The sequence below is a fragment of the Dasypus novemcinctus genome, chromosome 13 (assembly GCF_030445035.2).
Source record: "Dasypus novemcinctus isolate mDasNov1 chromosome 13, mDasNov1.1.hap2, whole genome shotgun sequence".
NCBI classification, from domain to species: Eukaryota; Metazoa; Chordata; class Mammalia; order Cingulata; family Dasypodidae; genus Dasypus; species Dasypus novemcinctus.
Window position 1 is genome coordinate 63229642 of NC_080685.1, and position 16811 is coordinate 63246452.

A 16811-nucleotide genomic window follows, 5' to 3' on the forward strand; every position below is an offset into this window, starting at 1 on the left:
GTTTCTACTCATATTGCCATCCTTCAGTAGCTAGTCTTTTGTCTTTCCTGCCTCTGGCTTCCATTACGTCTGGAGAGTTTCCTTTGTGCTGTTCCCATTTTTTTGAGTAATATTCATCTGCCTTTGTCATTGGCTTCCCTGTCCTTCTTCAACCCCATCCTATCCATGTTGAGTCTCTCTGGGATTCTTGTCCTATAAAAATTCCTCTCTTATTTTGAACTCAGCTATGAAGTCATTTTAAATCTTTTTTTCCCCATCCTTTAAGATTTAATGCAGAGAACAGAGTCTACAGCAAGGTTCATCACCTTGAGATTGAAGTACAGTCAATTCTTTGTTTTTCAAAATTAAAAACAGAGATGGTGCAGGAAATTCCAAAGACTAGGTACTTCACAGTCCATTCTTTTTATCATATGTTATATGGCATTTTAGCATCAAGATCAGTTGTTAGAACTGGGAAGACTCCCCTGAAGACCCTCAGCTGAATCGTGAAGACGCTGCCTCATTCTGTGGAGCGCCACACACCTTCTGGCCTTCTTTAGTGCCCTTAGCAAAGGCACTAAAACCAGGACAGAGTGTCACCAGCACCTGTCCTCAAACTAAAGGCTAGAGCCTAGCTGTATTATTTTGTATTCCTTCTTAGCTCCTTCAGACCCTTCAATACTGTTCTCTCCACATATGAGACCTCTTGTTCCTCTGTTCCCTTACACCAAACTTAAATCTCCATGCATGTCTATATGCCATGTCTTTTTCTGCTTAGACAAGCCTTTGTTGAGTACTTACAACGTGCCAGGAGCCTTATCCACTTAAAACACTGCACTTAGTCCTCTGAGCAACCTAATGAAGCAGACATTATCAGTCCCAAATGAGGAAACTGAGGCTCACAGAATTAAATGACTCATTCAAATTTACAAGGCCAGAAAGTGAGAGGACTGGGCTTAAGCCTCCCTAAGCACTGCTAAAGCCCAGGCTCTTTCTGCTGTACCATGTTTTCCCATGGGGATTTACACTCAGCTACACCTGCTTCCTTTATTGTTGTTTTCATTTTTTTGTTGTTGTTTTTGGCTTGGACCAGAGGATGCTCACTTGCCCTGTAAGTTTGGAGTCTATGTCTTCACCCTGTTGCATCTTGCCCTCAAGTCTACAATTTTTTATTTAGGAAGTACCGGGGATTGAACCTGGGAACTCATACATGGAAGGTAGGCGCTCAACCACTGAGCTACATCTGCTCCTCCTGATATCTACAATTTTGACCTCAGTTTTGCCATTGAATTTCACAACTGCCCCTTTGTAGAAACTCACCTTCAGGATTCCCTGGCTTGCAGACTACTCTAGAAATTCAAATTTCTGGATCTGACTCCATCTAAGACTCACATTTGTATTTGCATTTTTCCGAGGGCAATCTAAGGTTAGCCTGGTATTCCACTGGCACTCACCAACCTCCCTGTGTGGTAAGGGGACACAGTTATAATAGGTAGCAAGGAGGGACAGCACTGAAATTATGAAATTATTGCAATAATCCTCAGATTAAATCGTCTACCTATGAAAATTTGCTCTACACCTTTCCAAATTGCAATGGGAAACTTTGCCTTTTGTAAACAAAAACTCTGCAACTTCTAAGAGGGGACTGGGTATTGGGGACTCACCTATCAGAATGTTTTGCGGGTGCAGATCCTGGTGAGCATATCCCACCAAATGTAGTTCCGCAACAGCCTTAAATATAGATAATAGCACATGGCGGGCAAACTCATCTTCCGTATTTTCCACAGTTCCTCTGCTGTCCCTGGCCAAGTGCTCTGCCAGAGTCCGCTCACACAGGGCAAGACACACATACAAACAGTCCTTGTGATTCTCAGTCCCATAGAATGTAACCAAGTTACAGTTCTCTCGGCTGTTTTGCAGACAGGAGACTTCCCTTTGTGCATGTTCACTGCCTTCACAGAATCGCTTCACAGCTGCCTCTCGCCCCTCATAGAACCCCAGGTAGATGCCCCCTTCAGAAGTGTCAGCAATTTTATACTCTTCATCTATCATGATCTTGAGTTTGCCAATCATAGGGCGGTACATCCTGTGGAGACGTGTCAGGACCGTCCCCCACCTTGAATTCTGAGGGTTCCAGTCCTCAGCAGGAGGCTGGAAATCTTCTCTGGCTCCATTAAGGAGAAGAAATTCTGCAAGGGAAATGTCGTAATGCCGCCTCGCTATGGTGACAAGATTCCCACAATCTGTGTGGGCTCCTTTACTGCACAGCAGCCGGGCAATCTTCTCCTGTCTGAGCTGGACGGCAGTCAGCAATGCTGTATTGCCCTCACTGTCTGTGTCATTAATATCTATGTGCTCCTGTTCTAGAAGCATCTGCACCAAACCCAAGTGCTTCTTTTCCACCGCCAGGATGAGGGGTGTTTTTCCTCTTTTTCCCCTCACATTGACGTCAGCCCCATGGTCAAGCAGAAGGCGAGTGATGGCCTCCACATTCTCATCGTGAGAGCTCAGAAGGGCATGGATCAAGGCGCTTCTGCCCATATTGTCACGGGCGTTGACATCTGCCCCCATCTCCTCAAGGAGCATCTTCAAGGCATCCATGTGGCCATGCTCAGCAGCATCCATGAGAGCTGTGGCCCCTCCTTTCCCAAGCCTCTTTTGATCCTCCTTTGTCTTTCGCCCCAAATTCACCTCTGCTCCTTTCTCATGCAGGAATTTTAAAGCTTCCACCTTGCCATACACAGCAGCTTCCATGAAAGCTGTGAAGCCATGGAAGTCACACTCATCGACATGTGATCCTTTAGAAAGGAAAAGTTCTAGCAGCCTCACATTTCCCACGATCCCAGCGACAAGGAAGGGAGTGGCCCCATTCTTCTTCTGCCTACAAGGGTCGGCTCCGTGATGAAGCAGGAGACCCACAATGTCCTCCCTGCTACTTTGTACTGCGTTATGCAAGGGTGTCCAGCCCCCTTCCCCTCCCTGGAAATTGACCTCGGCCCCTCTCTCCAGCAATCGCTGGACCAGCTCGGTATCTCCATTCTGAACAGCTTTGATCAACAGATGATTGTCTTCCACAGTAGCCCTCTTACAGGTGGAGGGCGTGAGTCCCTCCTGGGGGTCCTTAGGGCTCCTGGTCTCCATGATGGTCAATGCCACTGGCTACAACTTTTGGTCCTTTTCTTTGGGAAAATGAAAACTCATCTCCTTTGGACTTGGTCACACAGGCAGGAAGTGCTTAGAAACTTCTGGGATGATCTTGCTGGACATCAGCAGTGTGAGAAAGGACAATACTCTGAGTGTTCCAACATTTTACCTGGAAAGGGGAGAGATACTTCCTAATTTTAAAATAATGGGAAAACATCTGAATCATAGAAATTAATTTTAGTAGCAACTTTTTCAAATGACATCTATGTGTATAATATAGAACTTGCTTTAGTATAGAATATTATGAATATATATCAATTTATAAAAAGAAAATTAGTATTCTATAGTTCCACTGCCCACACAGGCACTGTTGATGTTTTAGTCTTTCTATAAATACTTTTAATAGTTGGGATCATGCTGTGTAAACAATTTCATATCCTGCTTCCTTTCATTTAATGCCATAATATAAGTAATTTTCTATATTACTACAAAGTCTTTTAAAACATTTTAATGATTGTGTAATATACCATAATGCAGGTTTTAAATTCCTTATTACTGAAATTTTTGAAAAATAATTTAGGCTAAATGTAGAATTGCAGCTTACAAGTACAGAGGTCAGAAGCTGTGGACTGGTGGGACCCTTCCCCCTGGGGCTTGCGGCCACCGTGTTTTCTGAGAACAGTCGGTTGTGTGGTGGCATTCCTGGTCCCCAGGTCAGTGTCCCCTGAGCCCCCGCAGCCCGTGTTTCACGGACCTATGTGCCCTGGATCTGCAGAGTCCCGGACTTCCCTTTCCCAAGTCCAGCGCTCCTGGAGGTCCAGGATTGCCTTAGCCCTCTGGTTTTGGACTGACTCTGTGGGTGGGAGGGATTTGGTGGGGGGTGGAGTAGGGGGGCCTGGCTAGTTTGGGTTCGATTTTCTGGTGTTCCCCCCGCCCCCCTTTTTTCTTTTCTTGCGCTTGGAGGAGCATACCGGCTGGCTTCGCAAGAGTCTGGGAAGAGAGGAGTGGCAAATCTGCTGAGAAAGCCCAATTTACCTAAATACCGTGGGATAGGAAACTTGGCCTGGGAGAAGGTGGAGTCAGAAAATCAACAAGCTTCTCATAGCACACCTAAAGGAGAGGGACTGTAGGTGGTACTTTCCAAGCCTCCAATAGCATACTTGGGGTTCCTGGTGAGGTGTGGGTACTCTCTCTCTCTCTAGAAATTAGGGGTCATTGTTTTCTGTGTGGAGCTGATTCAACAAGGACCCACTTGAATCTCCTACCAGACCTCTCAGGCAGCTTTCCTGCTGCCTGGAAGAGAGGGAAGTGAGGAAGGGAGAAAAGGGGGAACATCAGATCCCTAAGCGTTTTATTAACTACAAACAGGATTCCTTGCTTGAAACTTTCTCTAGTATTTGGTTGGTTTTTCCTTATTTTTCCTTCCTCTTTATCCCCCCAAGGCCCTTTTTACTTTCTTTTTTCTTTCTCTTTTTCTTTTTCCTGCTAACTTCCCCACTCCCTTTGTCCCTATTTTTCTCTCTCTCTTTCTTTCTTTCTCTGCTTTCTTATTCTTCTTACATTTGGTGCCACAGGGAGAGCTTCACATTTGTTGTATTTCCTCATCCTCCATTTACTCTTTTCTGTGTGTATTGATTTTGGCCACCAACACTATTACCTTTCCTCTACATCATCCTATCCTCCATCATTGATTGTTTATCTTACATTACACCTCTTTGTTTGCCCCCCTATTTTTTTTACTTTTTATTACTAATACCTTTGTTCTGTTTTCTGCCTTATATTCACTCTTTATATTATTGTCCTCTCTTTTCTCTTTCCCTCTCTCCTGAACACACAGGCCTTTTAGTTCACACTGTATTCCTCCCCATATTCAGATTTTTACATACTCTACTTTTCTTACTGTTATAACTCTACATACCTTACATGAGTCTAATATCCATTCTCCTAGATCTCACGTTGTTCCTCTGTTACTATTTACTATCAATACTACTATTATTCATTTTCTTTTCTTACTACTTTTGCTTTCTCTGGCCCTAATATCCTTCAAGAGAACTTAGCCAACAACAAGGAAATAGAATAAGAAGAACAAAGTGACAAAGAGAAGACATAACATACACGCAAAAACAACAACTAATTAAACTCCAAACTAGACAAAGAAGCTAAGCAACTGACTAAACCCGTCAAGATAAAATGATGACCAGACAGCAACAAAAAACTACAAACCAAACCAATAATCAGGAAAACATGCTCCAATCCAATGACCAAATTAAAAACCAAGAAGAGGAGCAGAACATCGAACAAGTAATTAAAGATCTCAAAACATATATTAGGGACCAATTTGATGAGGTGAAGGAAGAGATTAAGAATATGAAGAAAACAATTGGAGAGAATACAGAAGAAATTGCAATCATACACAAAAATATAACAGATATGATGGTGATGAATAACACAGTTCAAGAAATCAAAAATACAACAAATAACAGCAGACTCGAAGAGGCAGAGGAGAGATTAAGTGATGTGGAAGACAGTACATCTGAAATCAAACAGATAGTAGAACAGGTCGATAAAAAGATAGAAAAAATCCAGCAGGGGCTTAGGGACCTGAATGACAATGCAAAATGCTCAAGCATACATATTATAGGCATCCCAGAAGGAGAAGAGAAGGGAAAGGGGACAGAAGGGGTGTTGGAGGAAATAATGGCTGTAAACTTCCCAAACCTATTGAGTCCAGGAAGCACAACACACCCCAAACAGCATAAATCCCAACAGGCCTACCCCAAGACATATATTTGTCGAGTTATCCAATGCTCAAGACAAAGAGAAAATACTAAAAGCAGCAAGGAAAAAGAGAACCATCACATACAAAGGAGGCTCCATAAGATTAAGTGCTGATTTCTCATCTGAAACCACTGAGGCAAGAAGATAGTGGTATTACATAGTCAAGGTACTAAAAGAAAAAAATTTCCAACCAAGAATACTCTATCCAGCAAAGTTAGCATTCAAAAATGATGGAGAGTTCAAAATATTCACAGATAAACAGAAACTAAGAGAGTATGCCAACAAGAAACCTGCCCTTCAAGAAATACTAAAGAAGTTCTGCAGGAGGAAAGAAGAAAACAGGGGAGACAGAGGTGGAGGAGAATATAAGAACAAGTAAAAACTACAAAAAGAGGGAAAAAATCAAACAACATATGACAAACACAAATCCAAGGAAAATATGGCTAATATAAGTAATTCCTTGAAAGTAATAACACTGAATATCAATGGGTTAAACTCACCTGTCAAGAGATTCAGACTAGAAGACTGGATAAGGAAATATGACCCATCTATATGTTGTCTGCAAGAAACTCATCTTAGACCCAGGGATTCAAGGAGGTTGAAAGTGAATGGCTGGAAAACAATCTTACAAGCAAACAATAACCAAAAAAGGACAGGAGTAGCTATATTAATATCAGACAAAATAGACTTTAATTGCAAAGCAACTGTGAGAGACAAAGATGGACACTACATGTTAGTGAAAGAGATAATCATTCAAGAAGAAAGAACAATCATAAACATTTATGCTCCTAACAAGGATGCCTCCAAATATGTGAGGCAAACACTGTAAAAACTAAGTGAAGGAATAGATGCCTCTACAATTATAGTGAGGGACTTTAATACACCTCTGTCAACTTTGGACAGAACATCTCAAAAGAGAATCAATAAAGAAACAAAGACTTTGAACAATATATTAGAGGAACTGGACCTAATAGACATATACAGAACATTACACCAAAATACAGCAGGATATACATTCTTCTCAAGTGCACATGGATCATTCTCCAAGATAGACCACATGCTAGGCCACAGAAAAAGTCTCAATGAATTCAGAAAGATAGAAATCATACAAAAGAATTTCTCTGACCACAGTGGAGTGAAACTGGAAATCTGCAAGGGCCAGAGACCCAGATTTGGCACCAAGATTTGGAAGTTAAACAACACACTCTTAGAAAAACAGTGGGTCAAGGAGGAACTCTCAAAAGAAATTCAAAACTACCTTGAAACTAATGAAAATGATAACACAACATATCCAAATTTATGGGATGCAGCAAAAGCAGTACTGAGACAGAAATTTGTAGCCATAAATTCATACATCAAAAAAGAAGAAAGAGCTAAGACTATTTAACATAGTCTTAGAAGTACTTGCTTGAGCTCTGGGCAAGAACCAGACATAAAAGCATCCAAATTGAAAAGGAAGAAGTCAAAATTTCACTATTTGCAGATGATATGATCCCATACATAGAAAACCCTGAGAAATCTACAACAAAGCTTCTAGAACTTATAAATGAGTTCAGTAAAGTCACAGGTTACAAGATAAATGCACAAAAATCAGTAGCATTTCTGTACACCAATAATGAGCAATCTGAGGAGGAAATCAGGAATCAAATATCATTCACAATATTACATTTTAAAAAATCAAATACCTAGGAATAAATTTAACTAAAGAGGTAAAAGACTTATACTCAGAAAACTACACAACACTGTTCAAGGAAATCAAAGAAGACCTCAATAAATGGAAGAATATTCCCTGTCATGGATAGGAAGACTAAATATTATTAAGATGTCTATCCTACCAAAACTGATCTACACATTCAATGCAACCCCAATAAAAATCAACACAGCATTCTTTAAGGAACTAGAAAAACTAGCTATGAAATTTATTTGGACAGGAAAGAGGTCCCAAATAGCCAAAGACATATTGAAAAAGAAAAATGAAATTGGAGGAATCACACTACCTGACTTCAAAACATACTACAAAGCTACAGTAGTGAAAACAGCATGGTATTGGCACAAGGATAGACACATTGACCAATGAAACTTAATTGAGAGTTCTGATATAGATCCTCATATATACAACCATATGGTATTTGACAAGGCCACTAAACCCTCTCAACTGGGAGAGAATGGCCTCTTCAACAAATGGTGCCTGGAGAACTGGATATCCCTATGTAAAAGAATGAAAGAGGATTACCAACTTATACCTTACACAAAAATCAACTCAAGATGGATCAAAGACCTAAATATAAGACCCAAGAACCATAAAGACCTTGGAAAGCAAAGTAGGGAATCATCTATAGGACCTTGTAATAGGAAACGGCTTCATGAACTTGATACCAAAAGCATGAGCAGCAAAAGAACAAATAGATAAATGGGACTTCCTCAAAATTAAAGCCTTCTGCACCTCAAAGGAGTTTGTCAGGAAAGTGAAAAGAGAACCTACACAATGGGAGAAAATATTTGGTAACCATATATCTGATAGGAGACTTATATCTTGTATATATAAAGAACTCCTATATCTTAAAAATAAAAAGACAAACAGCCCATTTAAAAATGGGAAAAAGATTTGAACAAACACTTCTCCAAAGATGATAAACAGATGGCTAAAAAACACATGAAAAAATGCTCAAAATCCCTAGCTATTAGGGAAATGCAAATCAAAACAACAATGAGATACCATCTTGCTCCCGTAAGACTGGCAACTAATCAAAAAAATCAGAAGACTACAATTGTTGGAGAGGATGGTGGAGGAATGGGAACACTCATCCACTTCTGCATCCAGTGCAGAAGGACCCAGCCATTCTGGAGGACAGTTTGGCGGTTTCTCAAAAAACTAGCTATAGATTTGCCATATGACCCAGCAATTCCACTGCAGAAGATCTGAAAACAAGGACACAAACTGATATATGCACACCAATGTTCATAGCAGCACTATTCGCTATTGCCAAAAGTTGGAATCAACCCAAATGCCCATCAACACGTGAATGGAAATAAAATGTGGTATATACATACAGTGGAATACTACTCAGCTATAAGAACAAATACAGTACAAACACATGTGATAACATGGATGAATCTTGAGAACCTTATGTTGAGTGAAGCAAGCCAGGCGTTGAAGGACAAATACTACATGACCTCTCTAATATGAAATAAGTAAACCAAGCTGTCTCAGAGAGCTAGAGACTGGATGACAAACTAATGCAGTTGGAGGGTAGAGTAAGGTTGTGAGCTGACAGCTATTTGGGTGAAATCTATGATAAGCTGGAGGTAAGTATTTGTACAGGGAAGGGATAAAATGGGGGCATAGGGATAAATTAGGGTGGGGCTGTGTGGGCTTTAGGGGTGCTAGAGATGGGAGGATGGGTCTGATTGCCCAAGAAATTGGGGAGAAGGTGAGGGGAACATTTGATCATGGGAGTTTGTCAGGTATGTGGTTTAAATTGTGGTGCAGAGAAAACTCTTTAGAGAATGTAATATGGAAGTTTGCCTGTTTGGGATGCTTAAGGGGGGTGGGGCATCTGACACAGGGCAAGCTTCTGGGGAGTGTGTGAGTGCTCATTTTGTCATAGTGGATTTTATCATCGGGTGGACACCCATACAATGAGAGTGAAGGTATACCCACATCCTGGGGAGGACTGATGTTCTCAAATAGAGGGAATTGTATCTCTTGAGAGAATTGGTGGCTCCCAATGGGTTAAGGCAGTCAAGTATGTCAAGCCCTCAACATTTTTGCAAGTATCTCTGAATATGGTCCCTCAAGTAATGAGATTGATTGTCATAGTGGGCCCTGAGGGGAGGGGGAAAGAGGTGTTGAATACATGGAATCAGGGTAACTGTGGGGCAATGGAAGTGTTCCACAAGATCATGCCATGATGGATATAGGTCATGTTAAATTACACCAAAAATGTATAAAAGTTCTATAGGCTAAAATGTAAACCATAATGTAAAACATAAGGTAACTAAAAATTTAGAAAATTGTATAGTCTAAAATAAAACCCAAACCATAAACCCAAATGGAACCACGTTTGAAAGCTATCCTTTCAATATCTGTACATTAGCTGCAGCAAATATAATATGAACATGTAAAAAGATCAGTGTTGGGGAAGGGACAAAGGGTTTGATGTTGGATATGTGGGAGTACCATATATTGTATATGTGAATTACTGTGACCTAAAACTTATGTCAAGAGAAACTTAATAATCAGGAAAAAAAGAAAGGAGGTAGACAAAGGAAGAAATGGAAGAAATTGCCTTGCCACTGTACATACAGGGCAACACCTGTAGCACTGATGAAAAGCAAAATGTCAAAAACAAAGCTTTTTCATTTTTTCATTTATTTGATACCCCAATTTATCTTTCCTTTATTTAATTTTTCTAAATTTCTATGTATTCTGTATCTAAACTTTAAACCCATCACTATATTCCATTTTTCTATTAATGGAACCTGGCAATATATTGGGCTTCCTTTTTGAAGAAGTTTTGGACTACAGAGAGGTTCATCTATGGTGGGGGAGGGGCACTTGTGTGGGGTGTCATTAGTGGGGGCACACGGTTGGGAGGGAGTTCTCCAGAGCACGTATACAGGGTACATAGAAAGGTTTGGATATTTTCATAGTGGTTTCAGTTGGAAACAACAGATGAGAGAGTGCTGAATTCCTGATCAGGGAGCTCTATCATTCCCCAGTGGAACAACAACAATCCCCGAAGTGCAATGGCAAAGACCAATAAAGATGAATGGTCCAACGATGAGCCCTTGATACTGATGGCACTGATTATGAGCTTGTGTGCCTGAAATATGAACTAGGCCTATAGCTGTGGGGTGCCTAAGAGTTACCTCCTGAGAGCCTCCATGTTGCTCAAATGTGGCCACTCTCTAAGCCAAACTCAGCATGTAGATGCATTGCCTTACCCCCAGTATGGGACATGACTCCCAGGGATGAGCCTCCCTAGCACCAAGGGATTACTGCCAAGCACCAGCTGATGATGTAACTACAAAAAGACTATGAACAAAGAGGTCAACTCAGACTGGCAGAATATCTCAGCCTACATGTAATATCAGGTGTTAAAAACTGCTTTTTGGCTTTGGATAAAAAGGGGGAAATGGAAAGGACAAGTGAGTTCATATGGCTAAGAGTCTCCAAAAAAGAGTTGGGAGGTCATCAGGGAGTGATGCTTATGAATGCCTCAGCAGGATACCAGAGACAGCCAAGGTAGATGGAAAGCCAGGTGCTGGTTCTCCTGAGGGCTGCAGCGACCCATAGGTTCTAAGATCAAGGCAGATGGCTCTGGAGTTCAGGGCCATGTCAGTTGGCCCTACTTTGGAGTTTGTGTTCCTAAGCGTGATGGAGTTGGACTCAGATATAACCTTTCTACACATGCCTCTTCTTTTACTTTTACCGGACCTGTGGTTGGCATTTGAGTTGATGTATACTCAGGAGACCTGAATCTCTGAACTGTCCATGTGATGGCCAGGCCCTGGACCTAAGCAGACTTGCAGCTCCTACCCTCTGGTTTCTTGGACTTACCCTGGCCAGCTGACAGGGAGGTGAAGAGGGTCAACCACCACACCAAGGAGCCAAGAGTGCCTAGAGCTGCAAGCAGGAGAATTGTATCCATCATCCATGTGGAATCTAAACCCCCTCTTGATGTAGAGGGGGACTGACATAGCCATCCCAGGTCTACAAGATGGAGGAATAGAGTATGGATTAGAGTGGACTTGCTGGTGTTCTGCTGGGGAACTATTGTGATTAGTAAGGGAAGAAATTATAGTAGTGATGTGGAAAGGGTGGCCACGGTGGCTGCTGATGGTTGGGAGAGGGAAGAAGAGATATGTGGGGGCATTTTCAGGATTTGGAGTTGTCCTAGGTGGTGCTGCAGGGATGGATGCTGGACATTGTGTGTCCTGTCGTGACCCACTGGGTGGACTGGGGGAGAGTGTGGACTACAATGTGGACCACTGTCCATGTGCTGCAGCAGTTCTCCAGAATGTATTCGCCGGGTGCAGTGGATGTGCCACAATGATGGAAGAATTTGTTGATGTGGGAAGGGTGGCGTGGGTGGGATGGGGGGTATATGAGGACCTCATATTTTTTGAATGTAACATTTAAAAGAAAATGAAGAAAAAAAATAAATACAGGACTCATTAAAAAATTTACACATGTTTTTTAAAATTAAAAAAAACCTGAACAATTCTACATAATGTTGTAGCAAACCTTTGCATATAAAGCCATTTTGGCTTATTTTCTTGTAATAGATTGTGAAGGCTTGAATGACTAGTCAAAGAATATGATTGTTTTTTTGTTTTTAGGCTTCTCAACCTGTTAGCAAGTTTCTTTCAATGCCACATAAAATTACTGTTGGAGAAAATAAGGCTCTTATCGGGACACGGAGACTGATTGATCATAAGCAAAGAATTTATTTATTGAGAAGCTCTCCCAATGGAGGGGGTCTGAAGAACAGACTTCAGTCCCCCCACCAGCATGGTGGGGGTTTGAAGAGAGACTAGCCCACTTCCGGAAGCAGGGGACTTGAATTTAAACAGAACTTTCCTAGGTAGGGAAATGATAGTGGGAGGGGAGTTGAGGGTCCGAGTGAGATAGTGGGAGGGGGTTGAGGGAGTTTATGATTTCTTGGAATTCTGCAGGAGCAGATGTTTCTTGTCATCTATAGGGATTAAAGGATATAAAAATAGTGAAGATTTCCATCTCTGTTTCCCTCTGATATGCAGGTAGAGGTAGTAAAGATCTCCATCTCCCTCTATTCCTATCTCTATGAGGTTTCTTTGATTAACCTGTGGGAAAGTGCCTGCCAAGTCCTCAGATACCGGAGAGGGTTTGCCTTTTCCCAGTGCATATCAGGGGAAACTGAGCTACAGCTTGTTCATTATTGCAAACCTCTAACAATTACTTTATCAGAAATATGAGATCTCCTGGGGGAAAAAAACAGACCCTCATGTAATAAGGAAAATATATTTCATTGATTTTGTTAGTTTACAGTTCTTATACTACTGGGAAGGCTGATCATTTTCAGTGTGTTTACTGACACTGTGTCTCCTCTTTTTGTACTGTGTGCTCATGTTAGAAGGAATATAGGGCAGCAGAAGGAGCTCAGTTTAGCCTCAGCAAGATCTATGTTTGAACCCATAGTTATTTCATGATTGCATAACCTTAGATGGTTTTTTATGCCCTTTGAGTCCAATTTTCTGTTTCCTTAAATGGGAATAAGTGCATTACGTCCCATTATGAAAAAATTAATAATTCTTCTCCCCACCCCTTGTGTACTACACAAATGGGGAGCCTGGTCAATTAGATCTAACCACTCCTCAGTCAGATTTGAGCACTAGATCTAATTTAAGCATCAGACAACCCTACACTGTTAACCTGAATATTTGAATATTTCAGTAGGTGAAACTGCCACAAAATTCACAAAGCAACTGTTTCTCAGCAATTTCAACACTCGGATAGTCTCAAAGCCCTCAGAGTTCTAAATAATTGTGCAACATAAACATAATTTCCGAGCCTTCCGGCTTACTGTGCAGGGAAGTCTGAGCCAGGCAGCCTTCCCGCTTACTGTGCAAGGAAGTCTGAGCCAGGTGCTTCCATTGACACACTGGCACTCTTTTTTTACAAGCAGATGTGAGAGATAGGATATACAAAGGAACAAAGACACTTGAGGAAACCCTGGGTAAAATATGAGTAGAGAATAGAAATGCTCCAGCCAAAGAACTGCAACAGACAAGATTTGCTTTCAGTTTTTTTTTTCTCCAGGTAATCAGAGGTGCCTGATAAAGAGAGGATTTGAATAAATACTGTCTGAATTGTAGCGGAATCTTGGAAGAAAGAGCTCTGCACCAAAGGGCCCCAGGGCTCCAGCCAGCGCTGGCCAGGCACAAGCTCTGGCTTTGTGCTCTCCTTGGCTTCCGCTCCCCCACGCCCCTCTCGCCAGTCCCTCTGCTTCTCAAAGCCCAAGAAATCCTTCAAACAACGTCTCAAGCTTTTCCAGGGCTCGTCTTGTGCCCATCTTACCTTCTAAACTTAAAATTCCCCTCCATTTTTCCCTTGGCAGCAACAAATTCTCAGACTCTTCTCAGCAGAGAAACATTTCCTGCTGGGTGAAGCACTGAACCTGCTGGGCGGAGCCAAGAGAGGAAGAGGAGAGGCTTGAAGCCTAAGCCAGCCCCCACTCAGTCTGGTATCACTTAGCCCGAGCAGACAGCCTCTTTAAACCCAGAGGAGGAAAGTGCTGCGTTAACCAGTGGCATGCCCAAGGTTATTTTGCTCCCCTTTCAGGCTTTCAGGCTGAAGCATCCAGCTCCATCCAACTTAATAGTCTCTTTCACACATTATCCCCTACCCTCCCACCTCTTCTTCAGGAAAGGACTGGAAAATGAACATTTTTGAGCACCTACTGTGTACTGGTACCATGTTCCTTGCTTCCCACGGGGCATGGCCCCAGTCAACCCCTAACAATCTTGTTGATGATGAAACTGAGGCTCAGAGAAGCTAAGAAATCCCAGAGCTCAAGCTCTCTCCCCTTGGCTGTAGGGTGGTGCCTTCACAAGGGCACTGGCCTGGGCATCTGGATACCTGAGCCAGCACTGTGACCTTTAGCTGCCTGACTTCAGGCTGGTGATTTAACCATGTTGAGCCTCAGGTCTCTGAGGTTCGGGGGTTCCTGGTAACAGGGTTTTTAAGATTTCCTTCTGTTCTGGAAATTCTGTTCTTTATCATTTTCCTAGCACTGACCTTCATACTATGTGCTGAAGGCTGCAGTGGGAAATATTTCTGTCCTCAAAGATATCCCATCTTGCTGGGGAGACAGGTCATTGACAGAGAGTAGGGCAGTACATGGTCGCATGCCTGCGTCACGTCCTCCAGGCCCAGGGTTCCACCATCCCTTCTACCCCAATAATTCCTAAATGTCTCTCTCTAGCCTCAGACTTCTGCTGAGTTTCAGACCCTCAAATCTTGAGCATGTCTCAAACAGAAACCCTCCTTGCTTCCTAAATCTGCTCCTCTTCATGTTTCTTCCAACTCCATGAATGGCACCACCACCTGGATGCCACCCCTCTTCCCAATACCACATGCCCAGCTCTGGTCTGCAAAGACTAATCTCAGCCCTCATCACTGCTGATTGCAAGAAACTGATGGCCTGCTTCCTGGCCTCGAATGCATTGCCCCACCCTGCTGCCAAAGACCACGCACACATTCTGCTTCGTTGACTCACCTTTGTTTTCAGGCAAAGATCAAAACCCATAATATATTATTCATTGAATTAATATCTATTGTGAATTGATTATATTGCCAGTGACTACGGTAATGCTTGGGGTAGAGTGGTTTACCAGACAAGTTCCTCATGGATTTCTTCATGGAACTTGCATTGTAGTGGGGGAGATAGATCGGAAGCAATTCAGGAAACCAATATTTAACATAATTTCAGATTATGATATGGTCCCTGACCGTCCCTATTCTTCATGGGTGTCATCACTGCTGCTACCCAGTTCTCCATCACATCTGACAGCTTCCTGCCTCTGTGTCTTTGCACGTGCTGCCTTTGCTTCCTGAATAATACCAGGGGTGCTGCTGCTGATGGTGATGTGAATAATAACAAACATGTACGGAGCTCTTTATTTTGCTCCAAGAACTGTTCTGAGTACACTTTATAAATTAAATCTTTAATCTAATCCTCATGAGATAGCTAGAATTTTCATGCCCATTTTACAGGTGAGGAAACAAAGGCACAAAATGGTTAAGCAATGTTCTCTATTCTAGGGATTTGGAATACATCAATGAATGACAGAGAGAAGGATACCTGCCCTCATTCTAGTTGGAAGACCCAGATAATAAGCAAAATAAGTAAATAATACAGTATGTCTTATGGGAAAAATCCTGCAGAAAGTAATAAAATAGAAAATGGTTAGGGCAGGAGGGCTGTTGAAAGTGCCAAGATGGGGATTGCAGTTTTAAATAGGATAGTTGGGGAAGGCTTCATTCAGAAGGTGACATTTGAGCAAAGACTTGAGAAAGATGAGGAAGCAAGCTATGCAAATATCTGAGCAAGCACACTGTAATCAAAGGCAACAGCCAGTGTAGATGCCTTGTGTTTTAAGGCAATATACCAGAATTCAGTTGGCTTCTACAAGGGATTTATTAGCCTATAAACTTATAGCTCCGAGCCTGGGAAAAATGTCCAAATCAATGCACCAGATGAAGCTCTCTCCCCAGAGGTTGCCTGCTGACGATCCTGGAATCCTGCCACATGGCAAGGCACAATGGCGGCTCTGGTGGTCTCTGCCTTCTCCTCCAGGCTCACTTTCTCCCTGAGCTCAGCTGTGGACAATCAGGCACATGGTGGTGTCTGCTCACCTCTTCTCTCTCTTCTCCTCTGGGCCTCGTTACTTCAGCTTCAGGCTGCTCTCTCTCACCCTGTGCCTTCTCTCTCTCAGATTCTCTCTCTCTGCAGCTTTTTCCAGTATTTGTGGCCCTTTAGTCCTCCATTTATAAGGGACTCCAGTGAGAGGATTAAGACCCACCCTGGGCTACTGTCTACTGGAGCAACAAATCAAATGGACCTTAACTAATCTAATCAAAGATTCACCATAAGTTCAACTTAAGAACATACTTTTCCAGGGTCCACAAAAGACTTAAATCAACACACCATGAGATAGGAACACTGCTGTTGCAAGGTGGAGTGGAGTGAGCGAGGGGAGATGGTAGAGAAGAATAGAATGTAGTCAGAGAGGAAATGGAATTCCAGGTCCTATAAGGCCTTGGGGACCAATATAAGGACTTTGGCTTTTACACTGAGTGAAATGGAGGCCATTGGACAGTTTTGAGCAGAGGAGTAACATGATCTGAATTATATATTATATAT

General features: G+C 42.3%; 1 protein-coding gene across 2 annotated transcripts in view; it reads right to left on the reverse strand.

Annotated features, from left to right (window-relative positions):
- The window catches only part of RNASEL (ribonuclease L), a 31302-nt gene extending 17168 nt beyond the window's left edge, over positions 1–14134 (reverse strand). Inside the window, exons 1-2 of one of the 2 annotated variants that reach the window (XR_011645522.1) lie at positions 13964–14072; positions 1644–3292 (exon numbers count right to left, since the gene is read on the reverse strand). Coding sequence is in view for 1 of the 2 variants with exons in the window: in XM_004469124.5 (XP_004469181.2) it covers positions 1644–3120 (1477 nt within the window). In the remaining variant the exon portion in view is untranslated. Of the gene's footprint in view, positions 1–1643; positions 3293–13963 lie in introns of both variants that reach the window. The other variant, XM_004469124.5, reaches the window with a different exon arrangement.
- Positions 14135–16811: the final 2677 nt, after the last annotated feature.